At 44.2% G+C, this 26093-nt stretch overlaps 1 protein-coding gene across 2 annotated transcripts; it reads right to left on the bottom strand.

Annotated features, from left to right (window-relative positions):
- Positions 1 to 1692: 1692 nt before the first annotated feature.
- Positions 1693 to 24683, bottom strand: CFAP45 (cilia and flagella associated protein 45). 2 transcript variants are annotated; one of them, XM_037130700.2, is made up of 11 exons: positions 24511 to 24683; positions 22198 to 22334; positions 20153 to 20297; positions 19649 to 19819; positions 18382 to 18560; positions 16489 to 16618; positions 12380 to 12526; positions 9703 to 9816; positions 8891 to 9084; positions 4034 to 4258; positions 1693 to 3692 (listed from the first exon to the last, which is right to left on the bottom strand). In XM_037130700.2, the coding sequence occupies exons 1-11, from the start codon at positions 24664 to 24666 to the stop codon at positions 3614 to 3616; spliced, it is 1677 nt and encodes a 558-aa protein (XP_036986595.1). In that variant the 5' UTR covers positions 24667 to 24683; the 3' UTR covers positions 1693 to 3613. The 2 variants fall into 2 exon arrangements, with proteins under 2 accessions (XP_036986595.1, XP_036986596.1); XM_037130701.2 differs by having other exon boundaries at positions 4168 to 4258.
- Between the last annotated feature and the right edge of the window lie 1410 nt (positions 24684 to 26093).

The raw sequence follows: 26093 nt of genomic DNA, 5'->3' as shown, positions 1-26093 counted from the left end.
ATGGTTATTTTTGGACTGAGGAACTGAATCTCTGCGGACCTTACACCAGAATACTCAGTGGTATCAGAGCCAGGCCTTCTGCATGGACTAGCCAGGCCTTCCATACACATATTTGTATGTGAAGAGAGAAACCTTGTCATAGACTAGTCCATATGCCCACTGAGACTCTGACCCTTGAATTTGTATAAATTTTGTCTTTGATTCTGCTATCTGGATTCCTGCAATACATATCTGCAGAGAGGAACTGTGGTCCTCCCCCAGCCCCCATGGAGGCCCCAGGCTTGCCTTGCTGTCCAGGCAGTTGTCAAGGAAAGTGTGTGGGAGCTGGCAGGTGGCAGAGCTAAGCCAGGGGTGTATCTGCTCTGCAGCCTTCCCCACTAAGCCTGTCCTGACCAGCCTTCCCTCTGCTCTCCATGTTTTCTCACGTTGCCTGGACACTGGGAAAGGGGAAGGAGTGTGGGAAAGGTGGTGCCAGAGGGGACTGAAGCAATACAGCTCAGCCAGGGCAGCAGACATGCCCAGCCCAAGAATAAAGTAGAAGGCTCCAGATTTTCCCCATTTGCCTCTATCCAACAACCCACTCATCCCTCCCTCCTCCCAAAAAATGTTCAGAAGAGTCATGTGTTTCCAGAATATTTTGGATAGTTCCCCACCTGGAATCAGGCTGTGAAGGAGCTGGGGCAGGAGATATCTGAAGGGGCATTGTGTAAAAAAAAAAAAAAAAAAAAAAAAAAAGGCCTAAACTTGTTTAGTGTGGTCCCAGTGCACTGGGAATGCACAATGAATGCACAGGAAGATATATATTGACTCAGTATTAAGAGCTTTCTGAGCATTGGAGCTGGCCTGAGATGGTTTGGGTTGTTTTATGAGGTAACGAGCACCCTGAATCTCAGAAAGTGCAAGCAAGCTCCAACCATTTGAATAGCAATTACAAAGGAGATTCAAACACCAGAGGGTCCTTGAGGTCCCTTCCTGCCTTGAGATTCTATAATTTGGTGCTCATACTCACTAGCCCAGAGACCAAGTGTCTTTCCCCTGGGGCCATGCAGAAAAGATCCACAACTCTGGGTACTTTCTCCTGCCCCCCATTCCCTCCCACTGCCTTGACTTCTCTTTCCAGGGGTCTCCTAAGGAAGCCACCTAAAATTTCAACCCTATTTCTGTCCCAGTCTCAAAGTCATCAAAGGGCATTGAGATAATGGTGACCCCCTAACTCAAGAAGATATGAAGAATTCAGGAAGAAATGCAGAGCTTGTACTGCAAGAACATCCCAGCTGGGAGGCTGGGAACTAAAACAGAGGGAAGGTCTATGCTATTTAAAGTCAGTTTCTGGGACTCCAGATTTGTATGATATTGAAAATGAACTTCTTCCAGGTAAAATTTGTGTCATTTGTCAGTATCTCTCTCAGAGTATGAAAGGGAGAGGGAATTGAGGTGGGGAGTAGATCACCTTGGCAGCTGCCTAAGCTGGGGGAAGAGACTCCTGGTCTGGTATGAGTCTTCCCCATCCTCATCTCTCCCCCAGGCATGCATGTGAGGAACTCTGAAGGACCCATGGCTCAGAATTCTTGTCTGAGACTCCAGCATCTCCCTTCCACTGTCGCCTAAATAGCTGCCACCTTTCTTCACCCCAAAAATCTGCCTAGCTTTGAACATTTGGGGGCCCCTTTTATTTGAGCCTAATCAAAGTGCTTTTACTGAGACCAATTCATGCCCAGACCTGAGTCACAGATGTGGATGCTGGCTTTCAGAGGACAGCCCAGCACCCCACTGAGTCAGAGGCAGCCTGACTTGGCCACTAGGACAGGTTGCTGAGTCATGACCAAGTGGAGTTGCTTATTTGGCAGGCACAGCGGTACTGAGACAGCCTCCAAGTTACAGCAGAGCATGACACAGCCAACAGGCACATGTGGGCAGGTGGGGGCATGGAGTCTAGACAGAAGCTGGGGGACAAATGCTCAGGTGGTCACTGCCTGAAGATCTGAATCAGTACTCCAAGATAGAGCCCAACCACTGGATTTTCCAGGCTACACAAGCCCAGTCTGACATTACAAGGACAGGAAGACCAGAGGGCAGAAGAAAGGGAGCTGGGAAGCCAATCAAGGACCCATAAAACTAAGTGTCAGTAGTTTAGGCACTTTTTTTTTTTACTGCAGGCTTCTTACGTCTTTACATCAATCGAGGGAACACAGCAAATAGCACTTCCTACTCATCCCCAGATTTCCCCAGTACCACTCTCCTCTTCGTAATTTCCCAGACACCTCTGAGCTGATTCAGTGGCTTGGAGGAGCATATAGAGCTCATTTCATCCTCTGAGAACTAGGAAGGAGAGCTGAAGCCACCCTAGAAGAAAGTGTGGCCCACTCAAAGGTCCAACCTCTAGCAAAAAGACTGAGGCTAGTTATTCCTGAGCTGGCAGGCTCACTAAGTCACTAAATCTTTCACAAATTCTGATTTTCTCTCTTCTTTGTCTCAAGGTCTCACTCCTCCCTTCTGCAAGTTGGACTCATGTCATTTCCTGCTGCTTCTGCCAACGCTATCATGCTTGGCCCCACCAGCCCCCAGTTAACACCAGATACTTTTCCCTGTAATTATTCCCATTGCCACTCATGAATGACAGCAGAAAACTCCACTCATGATTGGAGTTTTTATAAAAGATGCCCCGATGTGGCCAGCTAGCCCAGATGCCAGCTACTGACCTGGCTGTCAGGAGTGTCCCACTTTTAGGGACAAGGTTCTAACAGATGAGTCAGGCCAGTCCCGAAGCACAGCTTCTTGGGAATCCAGAAAGGAGAAACTGAACCTCTCTTCCACATCATGACTCAATTCCAGGAATTCCTAGAGGGGGACAACCCTAAGGGCTAACCCTGAGTTTCTCCCCCAAACCAGCTTCACCTGCTCAGAGGTGGCTACACTTCTTCATCTGAAGCTGGCTTCAGATTGATTCATGTAACCTACAACTGCCCCCACCATGTCCAAGCCATGGGACAGGCAGGTGTCTATGTTGTGGCACTGCGTGGAGTTGAAAGGGCTCTGGAAGGAGAGAGCTGAGACAGGAGGATAAGCCTAGGTTCAGACACCACCTACTTCACAGATGTGGTCTGAGTCATAGGTGGGAACCTAGTAAGACCTCTGCCTCGGGCAGCCCAGTGCCTCCTTCCCTGTTCTCCTCAGCCCAACCCTGCCCTAGCCTCTCCCTGAGAGCATCTCTAGCTTTTTGCCTCAGCCCTAAAATGCCTGAGTTGGGTGTGGAATGGAGGCAACTAGACTGTGCTAAAAGCTGACATGATGGAAATACTCCAAAGGGTCACAAAAAGGCCATGAGCCACCAGAACAAATGAACTACCTCGCTTAAAAGGACAATCATGAAGAGTATCCTTGCATTCCCAGCCCCTGAGTGTCACACCACCCACACCTGGATCTCCTATAATCTATTTTGCTCCACATTCACTACCCTGTAGTAGCCACATCCCCACACAAGGAAATGGGGCTGTTCCTTAAAGAAGTAGAATAGATTTAATCTGTAACTATGAAATGTCAGCAGCAATCATGGACACCCAGAGATTGGGTGAAACTTCCCCTGCAGGCATCCAGAGTAGCTTAGAGGCACCCTTCAATTCACAGAGGTGGCCAGCTGGATGTTAGCTTTGCGCTCAGCTTCAATGCAGTACTTCTCAGGAAGGCCAGTAGCTCTGCAGGAAAAGCAAGGGGTAGGTGTAAGGGGAGGGTAGAACCAGAGAGGAGGCAGCAGGATGTCAGTCAACTTTGGGTAGGCTTTCAGAACCTGGGGCTCTGCATTCTCAAACCTACTCCCAGGATTTATCTCCCAAACATATTCCTGTCAAATCTCCATCACCCTCCAAGTAGTTCCCAGAAAGCCAGGAACACCCAAATCTCAGGAATTTTTGCTGGAGGTTTGCTTTCAGAAGGCAACCTCTCTGAGCACCTCTGCAATGCCCCTTCATTCCCTGAATCCCAGCTTTCCAGCCCTGCCATCCCCTTGGGGAAGGGGAGAGGAGTTGGGGAAGAGCACCTCAGCTCTTCAATCTTTCTCTTCTTTATGTCATCAATGCGCTCACGCCGCTTCTGTGCCTCCTCTTGGAGGCGCCGGCCCTCCTCAAAGGTGGTGATTCTATCCTGCACCTGCTTCTGCTGGTTCTCACGCACCTGGCGCCGGAGCTCATTGGCATGCTGTAAGCGCCCTGTGGCCTTTTTCTCCTCCTCCAGCCTCTCGTTTTCAATCTGCTCTCTCTGAGCCCTGGAGGAGGGACACAGGTTGTGGAATTGGTTAGGCTGCTCTGCCCCTACCAAGGAAAGGCACTGGGTGGGCTCCTCCAGTTGATGTGTCTCAGAGACCCATACTCTGAACCTTTTTTGTGGCTCAGAGATCAGCCTCCAAGGCTGCCTCTGCACATGCTCCCCCCTCCCATCCAGCCAGGACATGCAAAGGTATGCCACCCGCACACTTAGAAAGGCCCCATGCTTGACTTAATTCTCTGCTGTCACTGTTTTGAAATTCTTAATAGTTTTTAAACAAAGGGCCTTACAATCTCATTTTTCATTGAGTCCTGCAGATTAGGTAGCTGGTCCTACACCCATGGTTTCCACTCACTGGAAGCTACTGTTTTTACTCTTCTGTCCCATAACAAAGCATAACTCTCCTCCAGCTTGTTCTAAGATATCTTTTTTTCTCTCTCTCTCTCCCTTCTTCCTTCTCTACCTTTATTCTTTCCTTTCTTCCTTCTTATGAACAGTAATGATAACATAACAAAACCAATGAAAGAGATACTTAGGAAGTTAAAAAGGAAGTGGTAAAATCTGTCATGCAAACTCTCCTTAGTTGCTAGAAGAAGAAAGGAACTCAGCCTAACATCTCTTAGTTCCCTTGTTGCTCCAACTCTTCAAATTCCTCTTAGGAGTCTTTTTTACAAGAATACTTCATGGACCAAAGAGCTTGTTTCACAGGAATAATTCATGGACCCTGACATGAGGAGGTGGAAATGGCTAATATAGACTAGATAGGCTCAGAAAAACTCAAATATATGCATATCTCAGAGGAAATGCAGACTTAAACCATCCAGAGCTATCATTTTATTTCTTTCTCAACATAATAAAAAAATGTAAAATCATCTCAGGCAGGGATCTCTCACCTGTTCTGCTCCCCTGGGATCACTCACACCCAAACAAAGGTACCAAAAGCACCACTTCACTTATCATTTCCCTCTAGCTATACATGGGGTATGAGGTCCACTCCCAGAAACTCTTCTATACTATGCAAATACCTTTTAAAAGTTCTACTCCAAAAACAAAACAAAACCCTCTTAGTTTATCAGAAGAGAAAGTGCTGACTTTCTTTTTTTTATTGATTATGCCATTACATTTGTTCTATTCCCCCCGCTCCGTTCCCCTCCACCCTGCACACCCCTCTCCCACCATCCCCCCCTTTAATTTAGTTCATGGACACGTGTCTCAAGTTCTTTAGATTCTGTATTTCCCCTACTATTCTTACCCTCCCCCCTAACTATTTTCTATCTACTGTCTATGCTACTTATTTTCTGTACCTTCTCCCCCCTTCTCCCTCTCCCACTCCCCTGTTGCTGATCCTCCACATGATCTTCATTTCTATGGTTCTGCTCCTGATCTAGCTGTCCTCTTAGTTTGCTATTGTTTTAGGTGTGGTTCTTGATAAATGTGAGTTTGCTGTCCTTTCACTGTTCATCTTTTTTATCTTCTTTTTCTTAGATAAGTCCCTTTAATATTTCATATAATAAGGGCTTGGTGATGATGAACTCCTTGAATTTGATCTTACCTGAGAAGCACTTTATCTGTCCTTCCATTCTAAATGAAAACTTTGCTGGATAGAGCAATCTTGGTTGTAGGTCTTTGGTTTTCATGACTTGGAATACCTCTTTCCAGCCCCTTCTTGCCTGTAAGGTCTCTTTTGAGAAATCAGCTGACAGTCTGATGGGGACTCCTTTGTAGGTGACTGTCCCCTTATCTCTTGCTACTTCTAGGATTCTCTCCTTCATTTGAATCTTGGCTAATTATGATGTGCCTTGGTGTGTTCCTTCTTGGGTCCAACTTCTTTGGGACTCTCTGAGCTTCCTGGATTTCCTGGAAGTCTATTTCCTTTGCCAGAATGGCGAAGTTCTCTTTTATTACTTGTTCAAATAAGGTTTCCACTCATGACTGTTCCTCTTCCCCTTCTGGTACCCCTATAATTCGGACACTGGAATGTTTAAAGATGTCCTGGAGGTTCCTAAGCCTCTCCTCATTTTTTTGAATTCTTGTTTCTTCATTCTTTTCTGTTTGGTCATTTTTTCCTTCCTTCTGGTCTGCTCCCTTGATTTGAGTTGCAGTTTCCTTTCCATTACTATTGGTTTCCTGTGCATTACCATTCATTTCAATTAGTTTAGCCTTCATATGTTCCTCTAATTTGTGACTAAAATCAACCAGTTCTGTGAGCATCCTGATCACCAGTGTTTTGAACTGTGCATCTGAAAGTTTGGCTTATTTCTTCATCGCTTAGATTTATCAGCTCTGGGGCTCTGAGTTGTTCTTGAGCCATGTTTTGATCTGTCCACGCCTGTTATGTATGAGGAGCAAGCCTTAGTTGTTCACCAGAGCGGGGCCACCCTGGTCACTGGTTTGTGACGCTCTCTGTTGGGGCAGGGTCAGAGAGGGACAATGGCGGTTCTCTCTGCCACTTGCAGGCTCCTGCAGCTGGGGCCTGTGTGGTCCGTCTCACTGCTAGCTCCTTCACTGGTTTGTCTGTGTGCAAATATGTGACCGCGATCAGCCCTCAGTGGGTCCACTGCCTTGCACCCTCAGTGGGTCCCCCCACTGCCTGCCCACCTGGGTCGAGTGCAGGTGGGTCCGGTGGATCTTTCCTGCCTGACCCTGCTCTGCTGCTGGCTCTGCCCCTCTTACCAGTTTGGCTGAAGGGTTTGTTGTTGTCAGACTTCCCGTGTAGTTCAATTTTCTGTGGTTTGGCTGCGTTTTTGTTGATAAAACTTTGTTGTTTTTAAACTTGGTTGTGTGAGAAGGCACAGTGCTTCCACCTACGCCTCCATCTTGGTGGAAGTCCACAAGGCTGTACTTTTGAAGTAGGAAAATTTGGCTATGGCAGAGATGCTCCCAACACTTAAAGACACCCATAGTGGTGGCTGCATGGTGCTGGAGACACTGGGTACTAACCTAGAACAGCTAAAACTGAATTTCACCAAAGGGCTGGTCTAGCTTTAATACCTGGCTAGTATATATGCTTCAGGCAAACAGAGCAAAGAACAAATAAGTGGGTCAGTGGCAGAAGTAGAACCTTAATTTCTTTCCATTAACATTTACTAGTCCCTGCTAAAGGCAATACAGATGTCCTGTGCCATAGAGGCTGGGGAAGGCAGACATCTGAAAGGCAGACAGCAGCCCAGAAGCAAAATCTCTGAGGTCATTAAGGAAGCTGCTTTCTTTACCAGGTATCCAGAAACTATGGCACGATTCTTGAGGACAGGGAACAGAAAGCTACAGAGCCAAAGGGCATTGCAGCCTGTAGGGACAGGCTGGAAGTGCACAGTACAATAAAAGACTATGAACCTGACTCTGACAAGAACAGAAATTGCTATGGATCTGCTCTGCCTCTAGCCAGGGATCCAAGGACCTGGTCTGACATTCAACTAAATGGCTATACTAAAAAGAAGGACCTATCCCAGGCTGGTGTGGCTCACCAGGCAGGATTGGGTACCAGCCTGCCAACCAAAGGATCACTGATTCAATTCCCAGTTAGGGCACATGCCTAAGTTGTGGGTCAGGTTCCCAGGAGGGGATGCATGAGAGGCAACCACACATTGATGTTTCTCTTCCTCTCTTTCTCTCTCTAAAAATAAATAAATAAATAATTTAAAAAATAACACCAACCCCCAAAAAAGGACCTAGCACATGTAGATCAAGAAAACCAGACTGCCACTCAATCTCTATTTATCTCAGCACAATTTTATTAATTTTTATCCCAACTCCCCCCCCCCACACCCACACACTCGAATTTTGTTTGGCTTGTTTCATTTTGAAATTTTCTAATCTTATAGAGCTTAAGATCTTATAAAGCAAGAATGGAGTCATTCCCAGTTAGACCAGAACAGTTAGAGACTGGAGAACACCCCAGGGGCCACATCTGGGGGTGACAGACCAGAGCAGTTGTGACTGCTGACTCCTTTAAGGCAGTGATAGTAAGAAATGTGAACACTTAGCTTTCATTTATGTGGTGAAATTATCATTGAGCCATGAGAAAAAAACAAAAATAAAAGGATAAAGACCTGGTGAGGCAGAAGACATGGACAGATATAGGTGATGTTCATCTAAATGAGTCTCTGACATCCTTATAGAATAGGCAAGTATTTTGTTCATCTCTAATATTTCCCATAGCATGCAACACAGAGCCTTGAATTTATGTGCTTAGCACATATTTGTCAAACAAATGGCAAAGACCTTCTTTAAAACCCCGTTCCAATGACCCACAACCAATAGTGTTTGAAGTTTTCTCCATCTCTCCTCAACTTCCCTGCTGCAATTTCATCCCTAACTTGCAGGGGAACATGGGGCAGGAGGTAGTTCACAGAAAGGACAAGAGGTATACTTTTACTTACACCCTTAACACTTCAGGATAAATCATCCCAATAATCCCCAATTCCTTCAGCACTTTCAGATGCCATTTTTCAATTCTCTAATCAGCTCAAGTATCTGAAACATTTCATCCATTCATCTAATTAGAATGGACCCACCAACCCTGTCAAGGTGGATGTGCATCTGTCCGTGGACGTGGTCAGAAAGCTTCTCTACCCAACACAGACATTTTTGCCACACTACAAGGAAAGAAAGCCAAGGTTCCCACCCCTCCTACCGAAGGATCCTCTCAAACTCATCTCGGTCCCGTTGCACTTGAACAGCAAGACTGTGCTCTTTTAAAGCCACCTGCTCCAGCCGACTTTTCCGCAGTTTGGTCTCTGTTTCCATCTTCTTCTGTGCATTTTCCTTTTCCTTTCTGCGCCACTCTCTGTCTGCAACCTCCTGGTTGCGCTTGGCCCGCAAGGCATCCTGGGAAATGAGAGGGTGGGGAATACCAGTACAGTTGCAAAACAACGAGTTACCTGAGGGAAGACACCCCCTTCATAGCCTTTGACACAAACTGCTTTGAGAAGGTCCATGAATTTCTCTAGCAACAAGGTTATTCTAGGAAAGAATAAATGAAATCCTATCATAGAACTTTCAGTCAGAAGATACCCTGAGGGAGTCATCTTGTCCTTTCAGCTTATTCATCCCAATTCTTTTCCTATACCTCAAACACATCCAGGTAGTCCTGAAATTGCTTCCAATCTTTAAAGCTGCTGATAACAGAGATGCTTCAGTTTCCTCTGGTGACACATTTCAGTGGCTAGTTAAGGTTGAAAATTCTTAAGGTTTAAAAGTTAAGGTTGAAAAATTTTGTCAGCTACAAAGCTGACAAAAATTTTCTCTTGAACCTTAAGCCCATATGCGCATTGGGTCCTTACTGCCATAGACACTGGGCACAGGCCCACTTCTTTAGATGATTGGAGTCTAGATAACTAGCATCCTTTCTTGTAAATCTCTCCACCCTTTAGACCATTTTATAGGCTGTCACAGGAATAATTAAGTAAATGGGAGAGGTAGAGGGAAGCAGAGACTAAACAGTACCTGTTCTGCCTGGTAATCCTGGGCCTTTTCTTGCATGGCCCTCAGGCGGGCAATCTCCTTCTCTTTCTCCCTCCTGATTCTCTCCTGCTCAGCCTCAAACTCTGCTTCTCGAGCCTGCAAAAAAGAAACGCTTTGTAGAATTGCTCTCATTGAGACAGCCTTGCAGAGAGAAATCAAGCCCCTGTACCAGTCTGTCTTGTATCTCCCCTACCATCCCTGGACTCTTAGTAGGGTAAAATGACTAGCAATGCAAGGACATAAAACCAATTAGCATTTATAAAATGATTTCTCCTGTATTATCCCACAGGGTCCTCATATCTCATGAGACAGACATTATAGATGAAGAAACTGATATTCATAGAGATCAAGGGTCCTGCCTAAGATTGCATAGCTAGTCAGCTATCAAACAGGATTTGAATGCAGGTTTTCTGAGTATAGCCTTTATACTCTTTCTACTACTTCACAATTTACAAGGTAACAAGTTACAAGTTACAATTGTAACAAGTTACACTGGGCCAAGTTTTTTGAAGTAAAACTTGGGGCTCCCTGCTTGGCTTGTAAAATTTAACAGGTGGAGGTTATCTCATTAGTCCCTAGGCAAATGGCCAACATGCTTTGAGCAGTCCCACAGTGGTTGGCAAATACCCAAGAAGTGAACCATCAAAATTAACTCCCTTTGCTACTCCTCTGAAATAACATATATCCCTAAAAATTTACCAAACACAGTCTCCCAACAACCATTCTGGGGAAATCATAGGGTAATAGCTCAGGCTGTGTGGAGATGTGATCTTCCCATAAGAAACATTCCTTAGCCCTCATTCTATTGTCCTAGACTTCGGTGCAGCTCAATGAGTTGCCCACTTCTAAGCTGTGCACATTCTGTGTGTCAAGCTGGTCTCTCTGTTCTCTCTTGCTCTAAATGGCAGGGCAGAAAACTCTGGAGGTTTCCACAGACAATTAGCTCTAAAGAGGCAGCCCTGGCTGCAACAACAGAGATCACTGTGAGATCAGCAAAGGGCTTGTCATATAGTTGGATACTTACAGTGGGCTGTGACCTCTTGTAACTCCTTCTGCCAATGTTCTTTCCATTTATGAAGATAAGACATATTCCTCTCCTGCCCAGAAATATATGATTTCTCATTGTTCCATCTTCTAGCTCTGTTCAAGATCCAAGTCATCCTCAACAACTGCTCTCAGCTCTCTGTCACCTCACCACCTCATTTCTTATCATGACCACCACAGATGCTCTGCTGCAGCCAGCAAACCTGTTTACCAACTTCGACATTCAGAGAAATAGCCACTGAGTTCCAAACTATGAGTGTAGGTATGTTCAGCCTAAACTGACAGTGGACACACATTGAAGCATTCAGGACATTTTGAATCAATCAGTGACTAGGTTCACAAGGTGGCTGTAATGATTAAATAAATGAGACAACACTTGTGAAGTACTTGATGCAGAGCCTGTGTACAAACTAAGCACTCAACAAACAGCAGTTGTGTGATCGCTATTATGCACAAACCATCTATGACCCTCATCTTGCATTCTCACTATTGCCTGTATATTCCTGCATCTAATAAGAAAGCCAAAGCCAACAAATAAGCTTTGTTGAGCTTCATTTTCTGTGGTTTGCATTTGGAGTATGTTGTATATTACATATACCTTTTCAAATTATACCCACCCTCCCCTTGTCCATCATTAAAACTTATTACTATAGAGAAATATAATGTGCCCTCTGTCATTATGAAACCTCAAAACTAGAGGACAGGACCAACACACATAGAATTGAATAACTTTCCTGCCACCTTGAGTCCTTCCATTTCTTTTTATATAAATTCATATTCACTCCATCTAAACCATGCTTAGAAGCTTCTTTTACCCACCACTCCTCTAGACCAGGGTGTCGAACTCATTTTCACCGGGTGCCACATCAGCTTCATGGTTGCCTTCAAAGGGCTGAATGTAATTTTAGGACTGTATAAATGTAACTACTCCTTAACTAGGGGCAAGGAGCTCTACATTCAGACCTTTGAAGGCAACCACAAGGCTGATGTGGCACCCGGTGAAAATGAGTTGGACACCCCTGCTCTAGACCCAATCATTTCAATATCCCATATTTGCTCCAGAATGAGCATGCATATTCTTTATTATCATCCCCTCATAACAATTGCAAGTACTGTTCTCTGTTCCATGGCTCATTTGTTTTTATGGATTCTACAGTGGCGGATAAAAAAGACTCTTTTCTGAGTCTAACACCCAGTACAGGATGCCAAATATAATAATTTTCACAAGAAATTTATGGGACGCTGACTCATAATTACTGAGTATATCGTATCCAGGTTATGAGGAATCCACAGAAAACTTTACTTTCACCAATACTCTTAATTTTCTTCCCTGGCTGCACCTGACCCTCATTCCCACATCTAATCAAAGGTGTTAACAAGGATAATAACACCCTAATTTGGGTGTTTTTTCCATGTTTTTCTCTGTTAAGGAATAAGTGGACTGGCCAAGATGAAGAGAAAAAGAAGCCAAGACATTGAACTAAGGACTAAAGTTTTAGAATGAAGATGGTGCTGCCTTGCCCTGGAGTTCCTTCAGTTCTCAGGCCTGCCTCTCCCTATGAAAAACACTTCATTCCTGGTCAGCAGTCCCAGGCATCAGAAACCAGGTCCCTACCATCTTCTTCTTGGTGAACTCCATCACCATCTGGTCTGCCAGCTTCTCCTGAGCCAGCAGTTCTGCTTTCTGTTTCTGGTTCTCATCATTGATGCGCTTAATCTCAGCTTGCATCTTCAGTTTTTGCTGGTGCCTTCGCTCCATGTCCTACCAGCAAAAAAAAAGAGAGCCTCAGAGTAGAAGGGGACAAGACCAAAAATACTGGCATATAAGGATAAAGAGACACACATAGACGCAGGGAGACAAATACTTCCAAAGCTATCCTTTGCTACAGCTGTTCTTTCACAGGTTGTCAATGATCTCTTCCAGTTAAGTGGCCTCTTTACAGTCTTCATTCAACTTGACTTTGTGGTGGCCTCTGACACTGTTGGTCTGTGTATACTCTCAGGAAGTGTAGAATCTTAAAATTCTAATCAGTGTCTCCCACGTCATGCTAAACCCCATCCCTAAGGCTTTGCTCATGATGTGTTCCTCCTGCCTTCAATTTCCTTCTATTTAAACCCAAACTTTTGGTCATCAATAGTAATTATTTTAAATAAGTATTACCCTCCCAGTCAGGGCACATGCCTGGGTTGCAGACCAGTTCCCTGCAGGCCAATTCCCAGCAGGGGATGCATGAAAGGCAACCATACATTGATGTTTCTCTTCCTCTCTCCTTCCCTTCCCCTCTAAAAGATAAATAAATGAAATCTTAAAAAAATAAGTAAAAAATAAAAAAATAAATAAGTATTACCCTAATTGGGTACTTTCTATTTATTGAGAACATAAGCCCATCTCTGACACTTTAACACATCTCCAAATCCTGAAAGTTACGCCTTGTTATCTTTTCTTGTGCAGATGAAGATACTGAGGCCCAGAGTTCAAGTGATTTTTCCCAGGACTAAACAGCTAATAAACTGCAGAGCCAGAATTTTAAAATCTGATCTAAAATAAAGTTCCAATCTTCTCTGGAAATCTCACTCAACTGCCCCAAGTTTTAATTCTTTCTTCATTGCTGATTATCTATCTGCAATTAAGATGGTGCCACATCTCCTGAGATTTAATAATATACCACCTTGTAGGTCCCATGAATTTTCTGTGTGTTCATTCTGTCACAGCTGGAGAACAGGGATCATGTGTCATACTTTCTCTTTCTTAACAACACGTAGCCCAATTGAGAGGAACACAGAAAATACTCAATAACCTTTTGCTGAATGAGGCAGGGAAGTGGGAACCAATATGAGTGGCATGTGAGAAAAAAAATCTTAGGCACAGGGAAACATGAGTGATACAGATCAGAGAACCAATGTGACACTGAATGGCAAGATCCCTTCTAAGGAAGAAGCCTCTGCCTTTCCCAGCCCTGGGCTTTTGGAAGCACCTGTTGATCAGACAACTTCTAAGCCAAGCATATTCTCAAGACTCTGTGCTGAGAGACACAGGAATTTTGTGCAGCTTTCTCCCTATACCCTCCAAATAAACTTGGACTCCTTACTTCAAATTATTCTACCCACTAACTCACCCTATTTTCCACAGTTTCCAACTCCTTCCATTTCTTCAAAGGCTAAACCCCTCCCTGGTCTCCCAAAACCTTCTCAACCCAGCTTCTACCCTGCCTCACCCAGGGCAAATCAATTTTCTCTCTCCCCCAGCCTGGTTCACTGCCCAGTTCAGCGGTTCTTCTCCCAGGAAGCTTTCTGAACCAGGTCAGCACAGCACTGTCTGCCTCTAGCCAGGTCCATGTGGAGCCTGAGTCGTGGCTACCAGCATTCCCTCACTCTCACTGTACCTACCTCCTTGCATAATCCACTTTTCCCCTTTTGCCACTCCAACTCTCACACTCCTTTTCCCCTTCTCCCTTTTTTCCTTTCCTTTCTACCTTCTTCTTCAGTTTTAGGCCTGTCGTTGGTACCCCAGACATTATTTAATCTCATTGACCCTTAAAGCTAAAAAAGCTGCTGATCTCTGATATATATCATACAATCAGGTATTTATTTTTTGCCTATTTATTTATTTATTTGTTTTGTTTTTCTTGGTTCATTTCATTTCTGAGAAACCAAAGAACCTTCCCTGTTTCTCATCTTTGAAGCCATTCCAAAGCAACCCCAGATGAACCCCCCTCACTCTTTGCCATCTTGCTAGCAAGGTGAGGAAAGCTGTCCTCACACCACCCTGAGATGGTAAGGCAAATGTGAGCTGGAGAAGCACAGGTTTTTACCTTAAAATTGCCTAACAATACTTCCTGGAGACTCAGACAAATGCCTATTAGAAGAACAGCAAAATGACAATGAGACATCAATGTAATAGTGTTGACTCAATGACACCTGAACTTTCTCAGTGAGCCCACTAATCCCCACTCACCTCAATCTAGTCGGACTTTCCAGCTTCCATTTCTCACTCTTTTCCCTATGTGTTTATCCCAGACCTCTCCTTCCTGGTCCTTTTTCTCTCTTTAGCCAGGAACTTGACCAGGTCTCTCTGTCTTCCTGCACTGTTGATTGCCTTCTCAAGTAGTTCACAAGGCTACATGGTCCCTCGTCTTCACTAACTATCCAGGTGATCTTCCTCTCATACCACAGGTACTCTGAGAAGTCTTCATAACTATAAGACTTCTTCAGGGACTCCCTGTCACTCACCACTATTAAATGCACTATTAAATGACAACTCATTCATCCATGAACATGGGGAAGGAAGAGAGAAATAAAAGCATACATCTTCCACAAGTTAAATGGCACCATGAGGAAATAACCACAGTGTGGACATTCTTCAAGTCAACCAACCTGGATGCTTCAAAATATCAGTGTTCTAAAAATAAATGAATGAGCCCTGGCTAGTGTGGCTCAGTTGGTGTCATCCCACAAACCGAAAGGTCACAGGTTTGATTCTCAGTCAAGGCACATGCCTAAGTTGCAGGTTCAGTTCCTAGTTGGGGCATGTGCAGGAAGCAACTGATTGATGTTTCTTACACTGATGGTTCTCTCTCTTTCTCCCCCTACTTCCCTTCTCTCTAGAATCAATAGAAAACTTTTTTTTTAATTTTAAAAATGAATGAATGAATAAATGAAAGAAGGAAGGAAGAAAGGAAGGACAGAACAACTCTTCCAGATCAAAACAGATTAAAGGGACTTAAGTGAGTGATCCTGGTTTGGAAAAAAGAAAACAACCGCAATACATTTTTTAAACAATTGAGAAAATTTGAATATTAGTTAAATATTAAATGATATAGAATCACTGGATTCAACTTTTTGTCAGGGGATAATGGTAGACAACATAATGGTATTGTTGACATGCATACTTTGTTGCTTTGTTTTTCAGAGAAGTGGACTGAAGCATTTAGCAGCAAAGTGTCAAGATATCAGCAACTATTTTAAACAGTTTAACAATAACAAAATACACATATACATCTAAGAGAGATAAACAACTAAGGAATATTAGCAATCATTAAATCAGTAAAGCATTGATGGATGTGATACAATTTTTTCAACTTTTCTGTGTGTATAAATTTTTCAAAAGTAAAAAAATTAGGGAAAAATAATAGATACTCCAAATGCCTGCTATGTCCTTGCTGTGCTTTTTTATACTGCAATAGACTAGAGAAGGCAAATGGAAGAGAATATTTTTAAGCCTACTTAGTTTGGGCAGGTATACCATCATTTCTTATGCAAAGAGTATGCATACTTTTACTCCTCGACACAATTAATGACACTAGGATGTTATGTACTTTGAATGAGGTAACAGCAGGAGCCTGAAACTCTGACACTGCTACTGTTCATCTACAAAATGTATAATATCCCTAGATATTTGAGGGGAGACCAAAAAATACCCTTGTTTATTTGTGTAGGGCAAGCAGCCGTATATTTATTTTATGTGTTCATTCACATGAACATGTTGGTTTTGGACCTAGGTCCCAGGGAGGAAAGGGCTGTCTCTATCCAAGTCACTGCTCATCTTTAGCATGGCACCAAAGCCAAATAAATGTTCAAATGGCAATAAAAAGAAGTTAATGGTATGATATTGTGAAGTGATCGTGTGCCTGACAAAACATTAGTCCATGCCCTGGAATCTCCAAATCTTGGAGAGCTTTATTGCTGGTGCTGCTGGAACTTGGCATATCTGTCCAGCCCTGTTACCCTGAGATCCTCTTCTTGGAGTTGCTCCATGTATTCCAGCATCTGCTCCTTCTCCTGCTCCCGCTGCTCAGCAAGCAGCGATCGCTCCTCCTGGTTCTTTTCCATCTGCTGCACAATGTGCCGTCTTCCTCTGGAGGAAACAGGGCCACACTGTTTTAGAAATCAAGGATCTGTGTCTCTATGCTCCAACTTTCACCCAAATGACTCCCAGGATGGGAGGTGTGGCAGGAACAATTTAGAAAAGTGCCTTACCCATTGCTATGTCTCCTGAGCCCAGACCAAAGTCCTTCCCCAGTGTCTCAAGGGGATCTCTTCTGAGTTCCTGGTAATGGGGTTCATATTTCTTAATATTCCCTTTCTTCATTTGCTCCTAAGAGTGTACCTCACATCATAATGCACCTTCTCTCTTTCAGCATGTAAAGAGCTTCTGAAATCCTACCACCTCCCAAGCCTTTCCAGACTAATCACAAGGAGCTGACTTCTCGTAATTACATAGCTTCACAAAGTTCACAGATTCTTCACAGAGCTTCAAGAATTCAAAAGCCCATGGCTTCTCCTTCCTCCAGTGCCTTGGCTATCACCCCATGCATAGTTTGTCAACTGTCTTTCTAATATCCTATTTCACATTTTGAGACTGTCCGATACTAGTGAACAGACTGTGTATGTGGAACCACACTCTACGACCACTGTTGCTGTGGCTCCCTATGTGTTATTCAGATGTCAATAAATGTGGAAGCACCCAGACCCCATTATATATGAGTAAAGTCTGGGAGAATGAGAGAAGACACAGATTAGAATGATAATCTAGAAGAAAGAATAAAAAAGTCATTCAGATAGAACGCTTGAATGTCTTTATGACTCCAAATTAAATAGACAGGAGTAATGAGTAAGAGTTACATGGAAGCAGGCTTGAACTCAGTACAAGTACCAGCTCAAATCATTAGAGCTGCCTAATAAGGCAAAGATATTTCCTTGATTGGAGCTATTTGTGCAAAAGATGAAGAGTCACTTAGCCATTAAATAAACTTTTAGTGGAAGCCTATGATAGTGTACCAGGTACCTATTAGAAGTCCAGAGATGAATGGTGCAAGAGAACAAAATACAAATGAAAAAAGAGAACTACCATTCAGTATCATACAAGTAGTATTTATAGAGGTGATTTTTGTATTTTATGGTTGATGTACTAAATCTAGGACACTGTAATTCCATAATTTATCTGCTCTGGGTCTTATCTTTTCCTATAAAATGAAGAGAACTAAATTCATTCATTCTAACATGTATTAAGTACCTACAATAAGCTAAACACTCTGCTAGGCCAAGGAGCTACAGAAATGAATGAGATAGGGACCCTGTCCTCCATGACTATGTAGTCTACTAAGGGTCAGAGAGCCACATTTCAAAAAGTGGTGTGCTGGGTATAAGCACAGTGTGATGGGACACAGAGGACAGAGCCACTGAGCCTGTCTGCAGAAGTTAGGGAGGTTTCTCAGGGGACGTGACAGTAAACTACATACTAACAAAAGAAAAATACTACAGTGTTTTCCAGGAGAAATGAAAAAAAAAGGATACTCAAAACAGTGGGAATGACAAGACATGGCAAGATCATGAACTTGTGACAAGATCTACCATGTTGCAGGATGGGAGAAAATGCAGAGCAGATGGCAGGAAATGATGACAAATGAGGCTGAATCAAGGCCAGATCATGAAGCACCTGTTAAGATCTTGGAAATAAGCTTTACGAAGTTCTGTGGTTCCACAAATCACTTCATAAAGGTTTTGAGATAATAATAGGTGATGATAATGGTTATTTCTCATCTCTTACCTCTCTAAAAGCCTACATGGACCTAAAGATACATGGAAATGGCAGAAGGAAAGACATTAAAACCTCTTTACCGGATTCTTTCCTCCCTCCTCTTCCTGTCCAGTTCCTCCTGCCTTTGAATGGATTTCTGCCGTTCCACCTCCATCATCTGATCCAACCGCTTCTCCTCTGCATCCAATTCTTTTTGGATCAGCTCCTTCTCCAGGATTTGGGCATCCCGGATGGCATGGCACTTGGCATTAAGGATGATCTGGGGAGTAGAAATGAAATTGTGGCACTAGGTCTGGGCCTAAGTTAGAGAGGAATGCATCTACATGAGGGCGTAGAAGTCGGAGGGGAGAGAAATGGGAGCAGAATACTATAAAGTGTGCTGAAAATGCACATGGCTGCTGACAAGCCCAGAAAAGCAAGAACATTCTTATATTTGACACTCCCATTAATATTACTCAAACAACGCTTACTGGGCCCCTGCTAAGTGCTTCTTTCAGGGAAATTGGTCTTAGTGTCAAGGGCCATGTATCGCACTTTGGGACTATGATGAAAGCTAAGGGCATCCCTCCTCCATAAAACTTATATAGACAAGAAAATCTCCATGAAACTTTAGAGGTTATGGTCTCCATTAGGGACCCATAAATCCCATTTGAGACCCCTGTTCTATCCTCAGGAAAACTAAAACACTCTTGCAGAGGCCAAGCCACCAAATTTTTAAGCTGGAAGAGCCCAGTGTGATGTAGAAGGGGATGAAAACCTAGGACTATCAATAAGAACCACAAAGCAAAAGCTTTAGAAAATAAAAGAAGGTATTAGGTAAAGATTAACCTGATAGACAGAAATCATAGATAAAGGGGTTGGGGAGTCAACATTTTTCATTTGGTTGGGAAGTAAACCACATGCCAATGAAGAATTCAAATGAGCCTCTGGTCTTTATACTGTCGGCTAAGGTACTTCAAAAAGAACCCAAATGCCTGGACCACCCTCTGGGGCCAGAATTGAACTAGCAGGATAAAAATAAAAGTAAAATCCTCTCATTTATTTATTGATCTACAGTGTGCAAAGCCTGTCCCATATATGAGTTCATTAATTCTGCCAAGTAATTTTACCAGCCTCACTTTACAAATGAAGAAAGTGAGGCTCGGGGGTCAAGCGACTTGCCAAAGGTCACACAACCAACACAAGGCAAAGCCAGTGCTCCCTCTGATTACAACAATTATATAGCAGATGCAACTCTGTCTCACCTCCACTTCACTCCAGTGAACCCCTTACCTTGCCCTCTCCTTGCCCCCTCTCCAGCTGGAGCCAGTACGTGAATAAGAGGGGAAAAAAGTGTAGAGCCCCAACCTTGCTCATGTCCTTGAGCTCCTCCTCCTGCTCCATCCGTAGCTTGTTGGCTCTCTGCAGCAGGTTCTGGGCCCTTTCCTTGGCCACCTCCTCCAGGTCACTGAGCTTCTTGTTGTTCCTCCAAACCATTTCCTTCTGTTTCATGACCTTCTTACGTGTGATCACTGCATCCTACAGAAGACCAGACTGCATCAGTGTGGTATTGCTCCCTGTGCTGTTTCCTGGGCACTAGCTCGACTACCACAGGTAAGCCAATGTGATTTTTGCTCCACCCCATCATGCCATCAGAACCCAGATGTTTCTTACCCTGGCTTTATCCTCACCCCTCCTCTTTCCCCCTAGTAGCTCCTGCAACTGGTCTTTATTCTATAGCATGTCTCCATCCATGCCTTGTTCCAGGGTCCCTTAACTAGAGTCTCCAGTCTCATGGGAAGCTGGCCTCTCCCCCGCACATCTCTCTTCTACCTCCCATCTGTAGAGACCAGAGCTCAAGGGATTAGGTACCAAGATGGCTTCCTTCTCCTTCCTGAAGGCCTGCTCCCTGGCCTCAAGTTCTTCTCTGGTCAGCACATGGGATGCCCATTTAATCCGTGCAAACTCCTCAGGACTCATGATAAGGGATTCTCCAGAGGGATCCTTTGTAGGAATGCTGACATGAGGAATGAACAAAGTTAGGGAATGGAAGCAAAAGAAAGTTCTCCACATTACACTTCAGGCTTCTCTGCTCTCTTCCTCCCCTCATCACAGCCAACCCTCTGCACAAACATGGCCAGTGGGAGGAGAGACTGCCAATTGCACTGTGGGCCTACTGAGGAGAAGATGTCCCAGGAGAAGGTAAAGTAGCATCATGGGCTCCAAAGGGACATTTTAAGAACTTATTCTAAAAGGCCCAGCTTGTATGTCGCCATCTCTTATAGCCATCCATAGCCCTCCCCACAATGTACACATATGCAGATTCCCCCACCAGGAGACCCAACAGACCACCTCCTGCTCTGAACCCACCATGGTCTGCTCTCACTGGCTGTGTTATAGCCAGCTGGGCAAAGCCTGTTTCCTTGCTAGATTACTCCTTTAGGACATGGTCTGTGTCTTAACCATAGCCTAGTCTCTGGCCCAGTGTTGGGTACAGAGTAAGAACTCAAAACAAGGCTGCTGAATTAAACTTTAAAGATAGATTATTCCTCAAGGATGACATAAAAAGGGCAGAGATGCCAGACAGGTTGAAATGAATGCTAGTAAGAATCCTAAACACCCTATCCATTCAGCCCAGAGAGATGCTTTGACCCTAAATATTAATTAAAATGTCTGATCAACAACAGTTGGAGACATGTCTATAGACCTCTCCTTTCCAGCCACCCAACAATTCAACAAACCAATAGGTAATTATAATGATTACAAATAAATGACATACATTAAAGGAGGAGGTGGGGGATACAGGGGGTAGGAATAAAGCTGCTTCTAGGTGAGGCCATTTAACAGGCACATGGCAATGAGACACAGACGTCTAAGGCAGGAAGTGAAACCTCATTTAATTAAACTAGTGTTTGGGGAAGGTCCAGGAGGTGGAGCAAATGGGACTTAGCCAAGATATACTGGCTGACTAAGAGGCATGGTTCGAAACAGCCTAGAATCTGGAATGATCAGGAATAATCTGAATCTACAAAAGCGTCTCGTGGGCTTTCAGCAGCCCTGACAAGGAACCGGCTACTTCACTTCCAGTGTATTTTCAGGACTAGAACCCTTTAAGAAGGAACCAATTCTCAGGCCCCAGGGATAGCCACAAGGCTGCTGACCAAGTCTGGCTGTTTGATGCCAGGGCTAACCATAAAGTGCTCCTGGATCTGTGTCCTAGCTGTACCTCCCCAGCTCATGACACAGGCAGCATTTTCTAGAAATTCAAGATTTTAGTGGGTGGGGCCAGAGCAGGAAGAATGGTTTCAGAGAATGAACTACTAGCACAAGAGCTAAACCACCGGGCAACAATATTGGCTCATTTCACATTACTCAGTGAGGCCTACACCCCATAGGAGGAGCCAAGCAAGGGGGCAGCTCTGTTTGAGAGCTATGCTGACCTAATTCCCAAAGAAACCAACAGCCTGTGGGAATTTCCTTTTTTTTGTCCTCAGAGCCTGAGAAGAAGTCAAGGGCCTAATTAGGCATCTGGTCAGTTTCCTTTTGCTTCAGATTCTTGATGCAGCCAAAAGGAAGTGATTCATCTGGACCATTCCCTTTACCAAGTGCACACATGGGGCTCAGGAAGGATCCATTAAGCACCTCCTCTATACAAGTTCCCTTAGGTTCCACAGCAGGCAGAAGGACAGACAGAGAAAGAAGATGGGAATCAAGGATAGTGGAAATAACAGATACAAGAGAGGAAAAAAGAAAGAGGCCAAAAATGAAGAAGGAGAAGCATGAAACAGATAGGGGAAATGAAGACAAAAGACTTGATTAACAATGAAACCAGGTGGATTTCCTCATGCCCTGGAATCCTCAAGTCCTCAGCAGAAGTGCAGTCTGGGATAAGGCAAAGCATGACCTTTGATACTCACATGAGTTCCCGGACCATATCTCGGGTGATGAGCCGGATGGTCTCCGGCTTGTGGTCCAAGCCCAAAGCAGTGAAACTTTTCCGAATGGCCTGTTTATCTTGGAGCAGCACGATGGGGCTATCACTCTGGGCCGAGGGCTGTGAGTTCAGCAAGGACAGTTTAGAAGCTGGCCACCTCACTTCCTCTAGTGAGTCCTAATTTCAAGTGCAGCATTCCACTCTCCTGAGGCTTTCACCTATCCAGTGGCAGGGGAGGCTGGCTGGGGCCCAGACTGCAGGACAACCAAGAGTAGCCAGGGCACTGAGAAAGCGGTGTGTTGTTCTGCACTTGAACATGGCCAGATGTGTCGGGTACTGACCGGCTCTTCTGAGAACAAGACCTCTCTATAACTTACACAGATAATCCTGGATGGATAGGAAGGGGGCGGAGGGTGTTGCTAGTATGTGTACATACTTTACCTAAAAACATCAGGAATAAAAACTGTAGGTCTCTCACCTCAGTGGATTGAGCACAGGCCTGTGAACCAAAGGGTTGCCAGTTCAATTTCCAGTCAGGGCATATGCCTGGGTTGTGAGCCAGGCCCCCAGTAGAGGGTGTGCAAGAGGCAACCACACATTGACATTTTCCTCCATCTCTTTCTCCTTCCCTTTCCCCACTCTCTAAAAATAAATAAATAAAATCTTTTAAAAAATTGTAGGCCTCTAAATTCTCATCCTCTTTCCATGATTTATAAAAGGAGGGATAATTCTCTCTCTTAGACCACACTATAGGCTTGAAGCAATACAATTTGTTAGACTCATCCAATCTATGATATTCACTTTTAAATACTTTCTAATGATTAGTTTACTTTGATCCCCAAAGAAGTCCAAATGGGGGATGTGAGAAGTGGCTAAATGGCCTGGTGGAGATGTGCCCTTAAATCTAATATGATGAGAAAGTCAGAGAATTAGAATTCAGCAAGAATACAAATTAGATATGATTTGTTTTTCAAAATTTTCTTACTAAGAAGTTAATAAGAAAAGAAAATCACTTATTTCAGAGAACTTTTGAACACCACAGAGATCTTCATTTATCATTAATGCAGTAAGCACGGTGCTGAGAAGAGGCAGCGAGGTGGCCTCAGTGGAAGTCCTTCCTTCCCTAGAACCTCATTTGCACAGAGGTCCCAGACTGCTGCTGCCACCTGGTGCCCATCTCTGCTTCCAAGTGGGCACAAGTCAGTCATACCACAGGCCCCATCTGCCCCCTACTGCTGGTTGAGAGACTTCCAGGACTCTCACCCAGCAGTAAGGTCAAAAAAACAGGACCAGGAATAAGCAAGGCATCTTTCTGACCGCCCTTTTTGCTAGTCAGCAGGAAGGAAACTCGGCCATTTCCAAATCTATTTTGCTTTCACTAGAAGGGTCACCCTGGGCCCAAAACAAAAAAATGTAAGTGAAACTGCATTCCTCTGATTCTTCCCATAGTCAGCAGGAAAACTGCTGCAGAACGGAGGTTATCTAAATGCAGAAGAATACCGTCTTGAACCATCTGAAAAGTCCCTTCACAGTGAAGATGGTGAGCAGCAAAGGTAGATGTCACTTCTTCTCTCCTCAACCCTCCCGCTGTCAAAGGTATTCACAGCAGGATTCAGGCCACCACTGACATCTTTGCTCTCTCTTTTTTAATCTTTCACTGCCTTTCTCTCCATGTCTCATTGTCTTTCTAGACTTGCCTCTCTTCTTTCTCACCTACTGAACTCCCTGGATACCGAGATTGTTCCAATGAACACTCCAGCTCTCCTTTTTAGACTGAGTTATCAATGTCTTAGTACAACATTTGCAAATAAAGACCTGCTCATTTCCCAAAGCTAAGAAATTGTTTTAGCTGAGCACCTGGGAAAAGAGAATGATGGTGTTTTGCCCTGGTGCTGTTTTTTCGATAGAGAGGAAAATACATTGTTCTATACTGCAAAATTGATCCAGTGTGGCCCTAAAATGTTTTTCTCATGGAGTGTTCACTAAGGAACTATCCAACTCTCTGCAGCTGAGCCTCCTCTTCAATATTATGACATATTTTTCAATGCTGTGCAGACATGAGGACTTAATAGGTAGAGGACACCAGGTGTCCTATTTATGTTGGCCCCTGATGTCCTATTTATGTTGACATCTCTGATGTCAGAGATCCACTACTGACTGTCAGAAGGCCCCTCTGCCTTCAACTGAGAGTTGCCAGGAGCAGTCACATGCCCAGTGCTAGCTTTGTCCTAAGCAACACTAGTATAGGTTACTGCCTCCACATGACAGCTACCTGGAGAAACTGCGTGAGAGTTACCTTGATACCTCCAAAGAGGCTCTCATCTACCTCGGAGCTCAAGGCTTTGGTCCGATAGCGAGTCCTATTCCTTGACCTGTTGGAAGTAGCAGAAGAGGAGCTCAGGACACCAGTTGTGTTTAACGGCTGCAGGGAGAGGCAAAAAGTTTGAGCCATTAGTACTGAGTACCATCCGGACCTTTGGCAAGGTAAACACTTCACCAGCCCACGCCAGGGTAAGTAGGGGTGCATGTGAAAAAGCCACCAAAAAAGCACCTGGATAAACCCTGAAACATAGAAGACACCCACAAAGAAGTAAAAGGGTCTTTGAGTAGGGGCCAAGCACACTAGCTCAGTGAGAAGAAGCATCTCTGTATTCCCAGAGCTGAAGAAGGCCAAGTCATCATGCCATATGGAAGAAAGAAGGTAGGAAATGAGGATAGCAGGATGACCTCATTGTTGTCCCAGTCCCAATTTCCCACAAGGACACTCTCTTGTGAGTCCACTTCAGGTTGTCTCCCCAAAAATGTATAGTATCCTCTTCACCTCCAATATTCTCAGTGTGGAGTCTATGCCCCCTTCAGAAATGACACTACTATTTGAACTCCTTCACATCTCCACAATCTCACAAAATTACAGTGGGTACCAGAGGATATTAAGAATAGAAAAGCACCTCATCCACTGTTTGGCACACAGTTGGTGCCTAATAAACTTAAGCAGACAAATGATGACTGATTTCCAGCTATAATCAGATGAACCGGTGCATAACACCATGTGGCTTTCATTCCCAGGACCCCTTTAATGTGCACTAGTCAGTTTTAACCACCCAATGTCTTTCTATGTTTGAAAAGTTGCCATCAACAAGCTGTGGAAGACAAGGCTCATCTCTGATTATCAAAGCTGAACACACCAGATATTTTCCCTCCAGGCTTCAGCAAAGCCCATCAGATCACCCATTCCTGAGAAGGATTAAGGGATAAGTGATGCAAAAAGGAGAACAAGGAAAACCTTTTTGGCAAAGGCAGCAGTTGCAGCCATATCTGGTGTCTGGGGCAGTGCTAACAAGGACACCAGCAGGAACACCCCACAGCCAAACCGGCCAGCACTGGGGATACAGCACACGTTAAGGGTCCTTCCCAGACCAGTGCTGGGTTGTGTAGGGAACCACTTCACAGGATGTGGAAAGGTAGCTCAGCACCCACATGGAAAACCAATGGGGGGGCGAGTTGTCACACAGGACCACGCCCATGAAGTTCTCCTGTGGGAAATCAGGGGCACATTATACCTAGGCTGCTTTGTGACTTGCTTTTTGCTAAAACTCTCTCACCCTGAGTTCAGTAAGCAAGCACTTGCTGCATATCTTTAAAGTAACTTCCTGAAGTCTGTGCTAATTCTCCCAAGGATTGAAATATAACCAGACCTGTTACTCTTATGTTCCCTTGCATTTGCAACATTTTTTCCTTGTTAATCTGTAAGAAGTCATCAGTAACATCCCTTCTGTTGCTATCTGTAAAAAGTAATTACCTAAAGCAAACCTAAGTATAATGAATGAAAACCTTCTTTGATGTATGCTATTAGAAAGCCAATAAAAGCCTGTCAAGGCA

The sequence above is a fragment of the Artibeus jamaicensis genome, unplaced genomic scaffold, assembly GCF_021234435.1.
Source record: "Artibeus jamaicensis isolate MK-2021 breed Jamaican fruit bat unplaced genomic scaffold, CSHL_Jam_final contig_475, whole genome shotgun sequence".
NCBI lineage: Eukaryota > Metazoa > Chordata > Mammalia > Chiroptera > Phyllostomidae > Artibeus > Artibeus jamaicensis.
This window is presented reverse-complemented; position numbering and strand designations above follow the sequence as displayed.

Bases quoted from the DNA above. Each gene is read 5' to 3' on its own strand.
- CFAP45 (XM_037130700.2), bottom strand. From the start codon at position 24,666: ATGGCTCAAACTTTTTGCCTCTCCCTGCAGCCGTTAAACACAACTGGT. The intron at 12,527-16,488 runs GTAACAGGGCTG...TTTTGCTGGTAG, and splicing joins TCCAAGAAGAGGATCTCAGG to GACATGGAGCGAAGGCACCA. The intron at 9,085-9,702 runs GTACTGTTTAGT...CTCATTTCCCAG, and splicing joins AGGATTACCAGGCAGAACAG to GATGCCTTGCGGGCCAAGCG.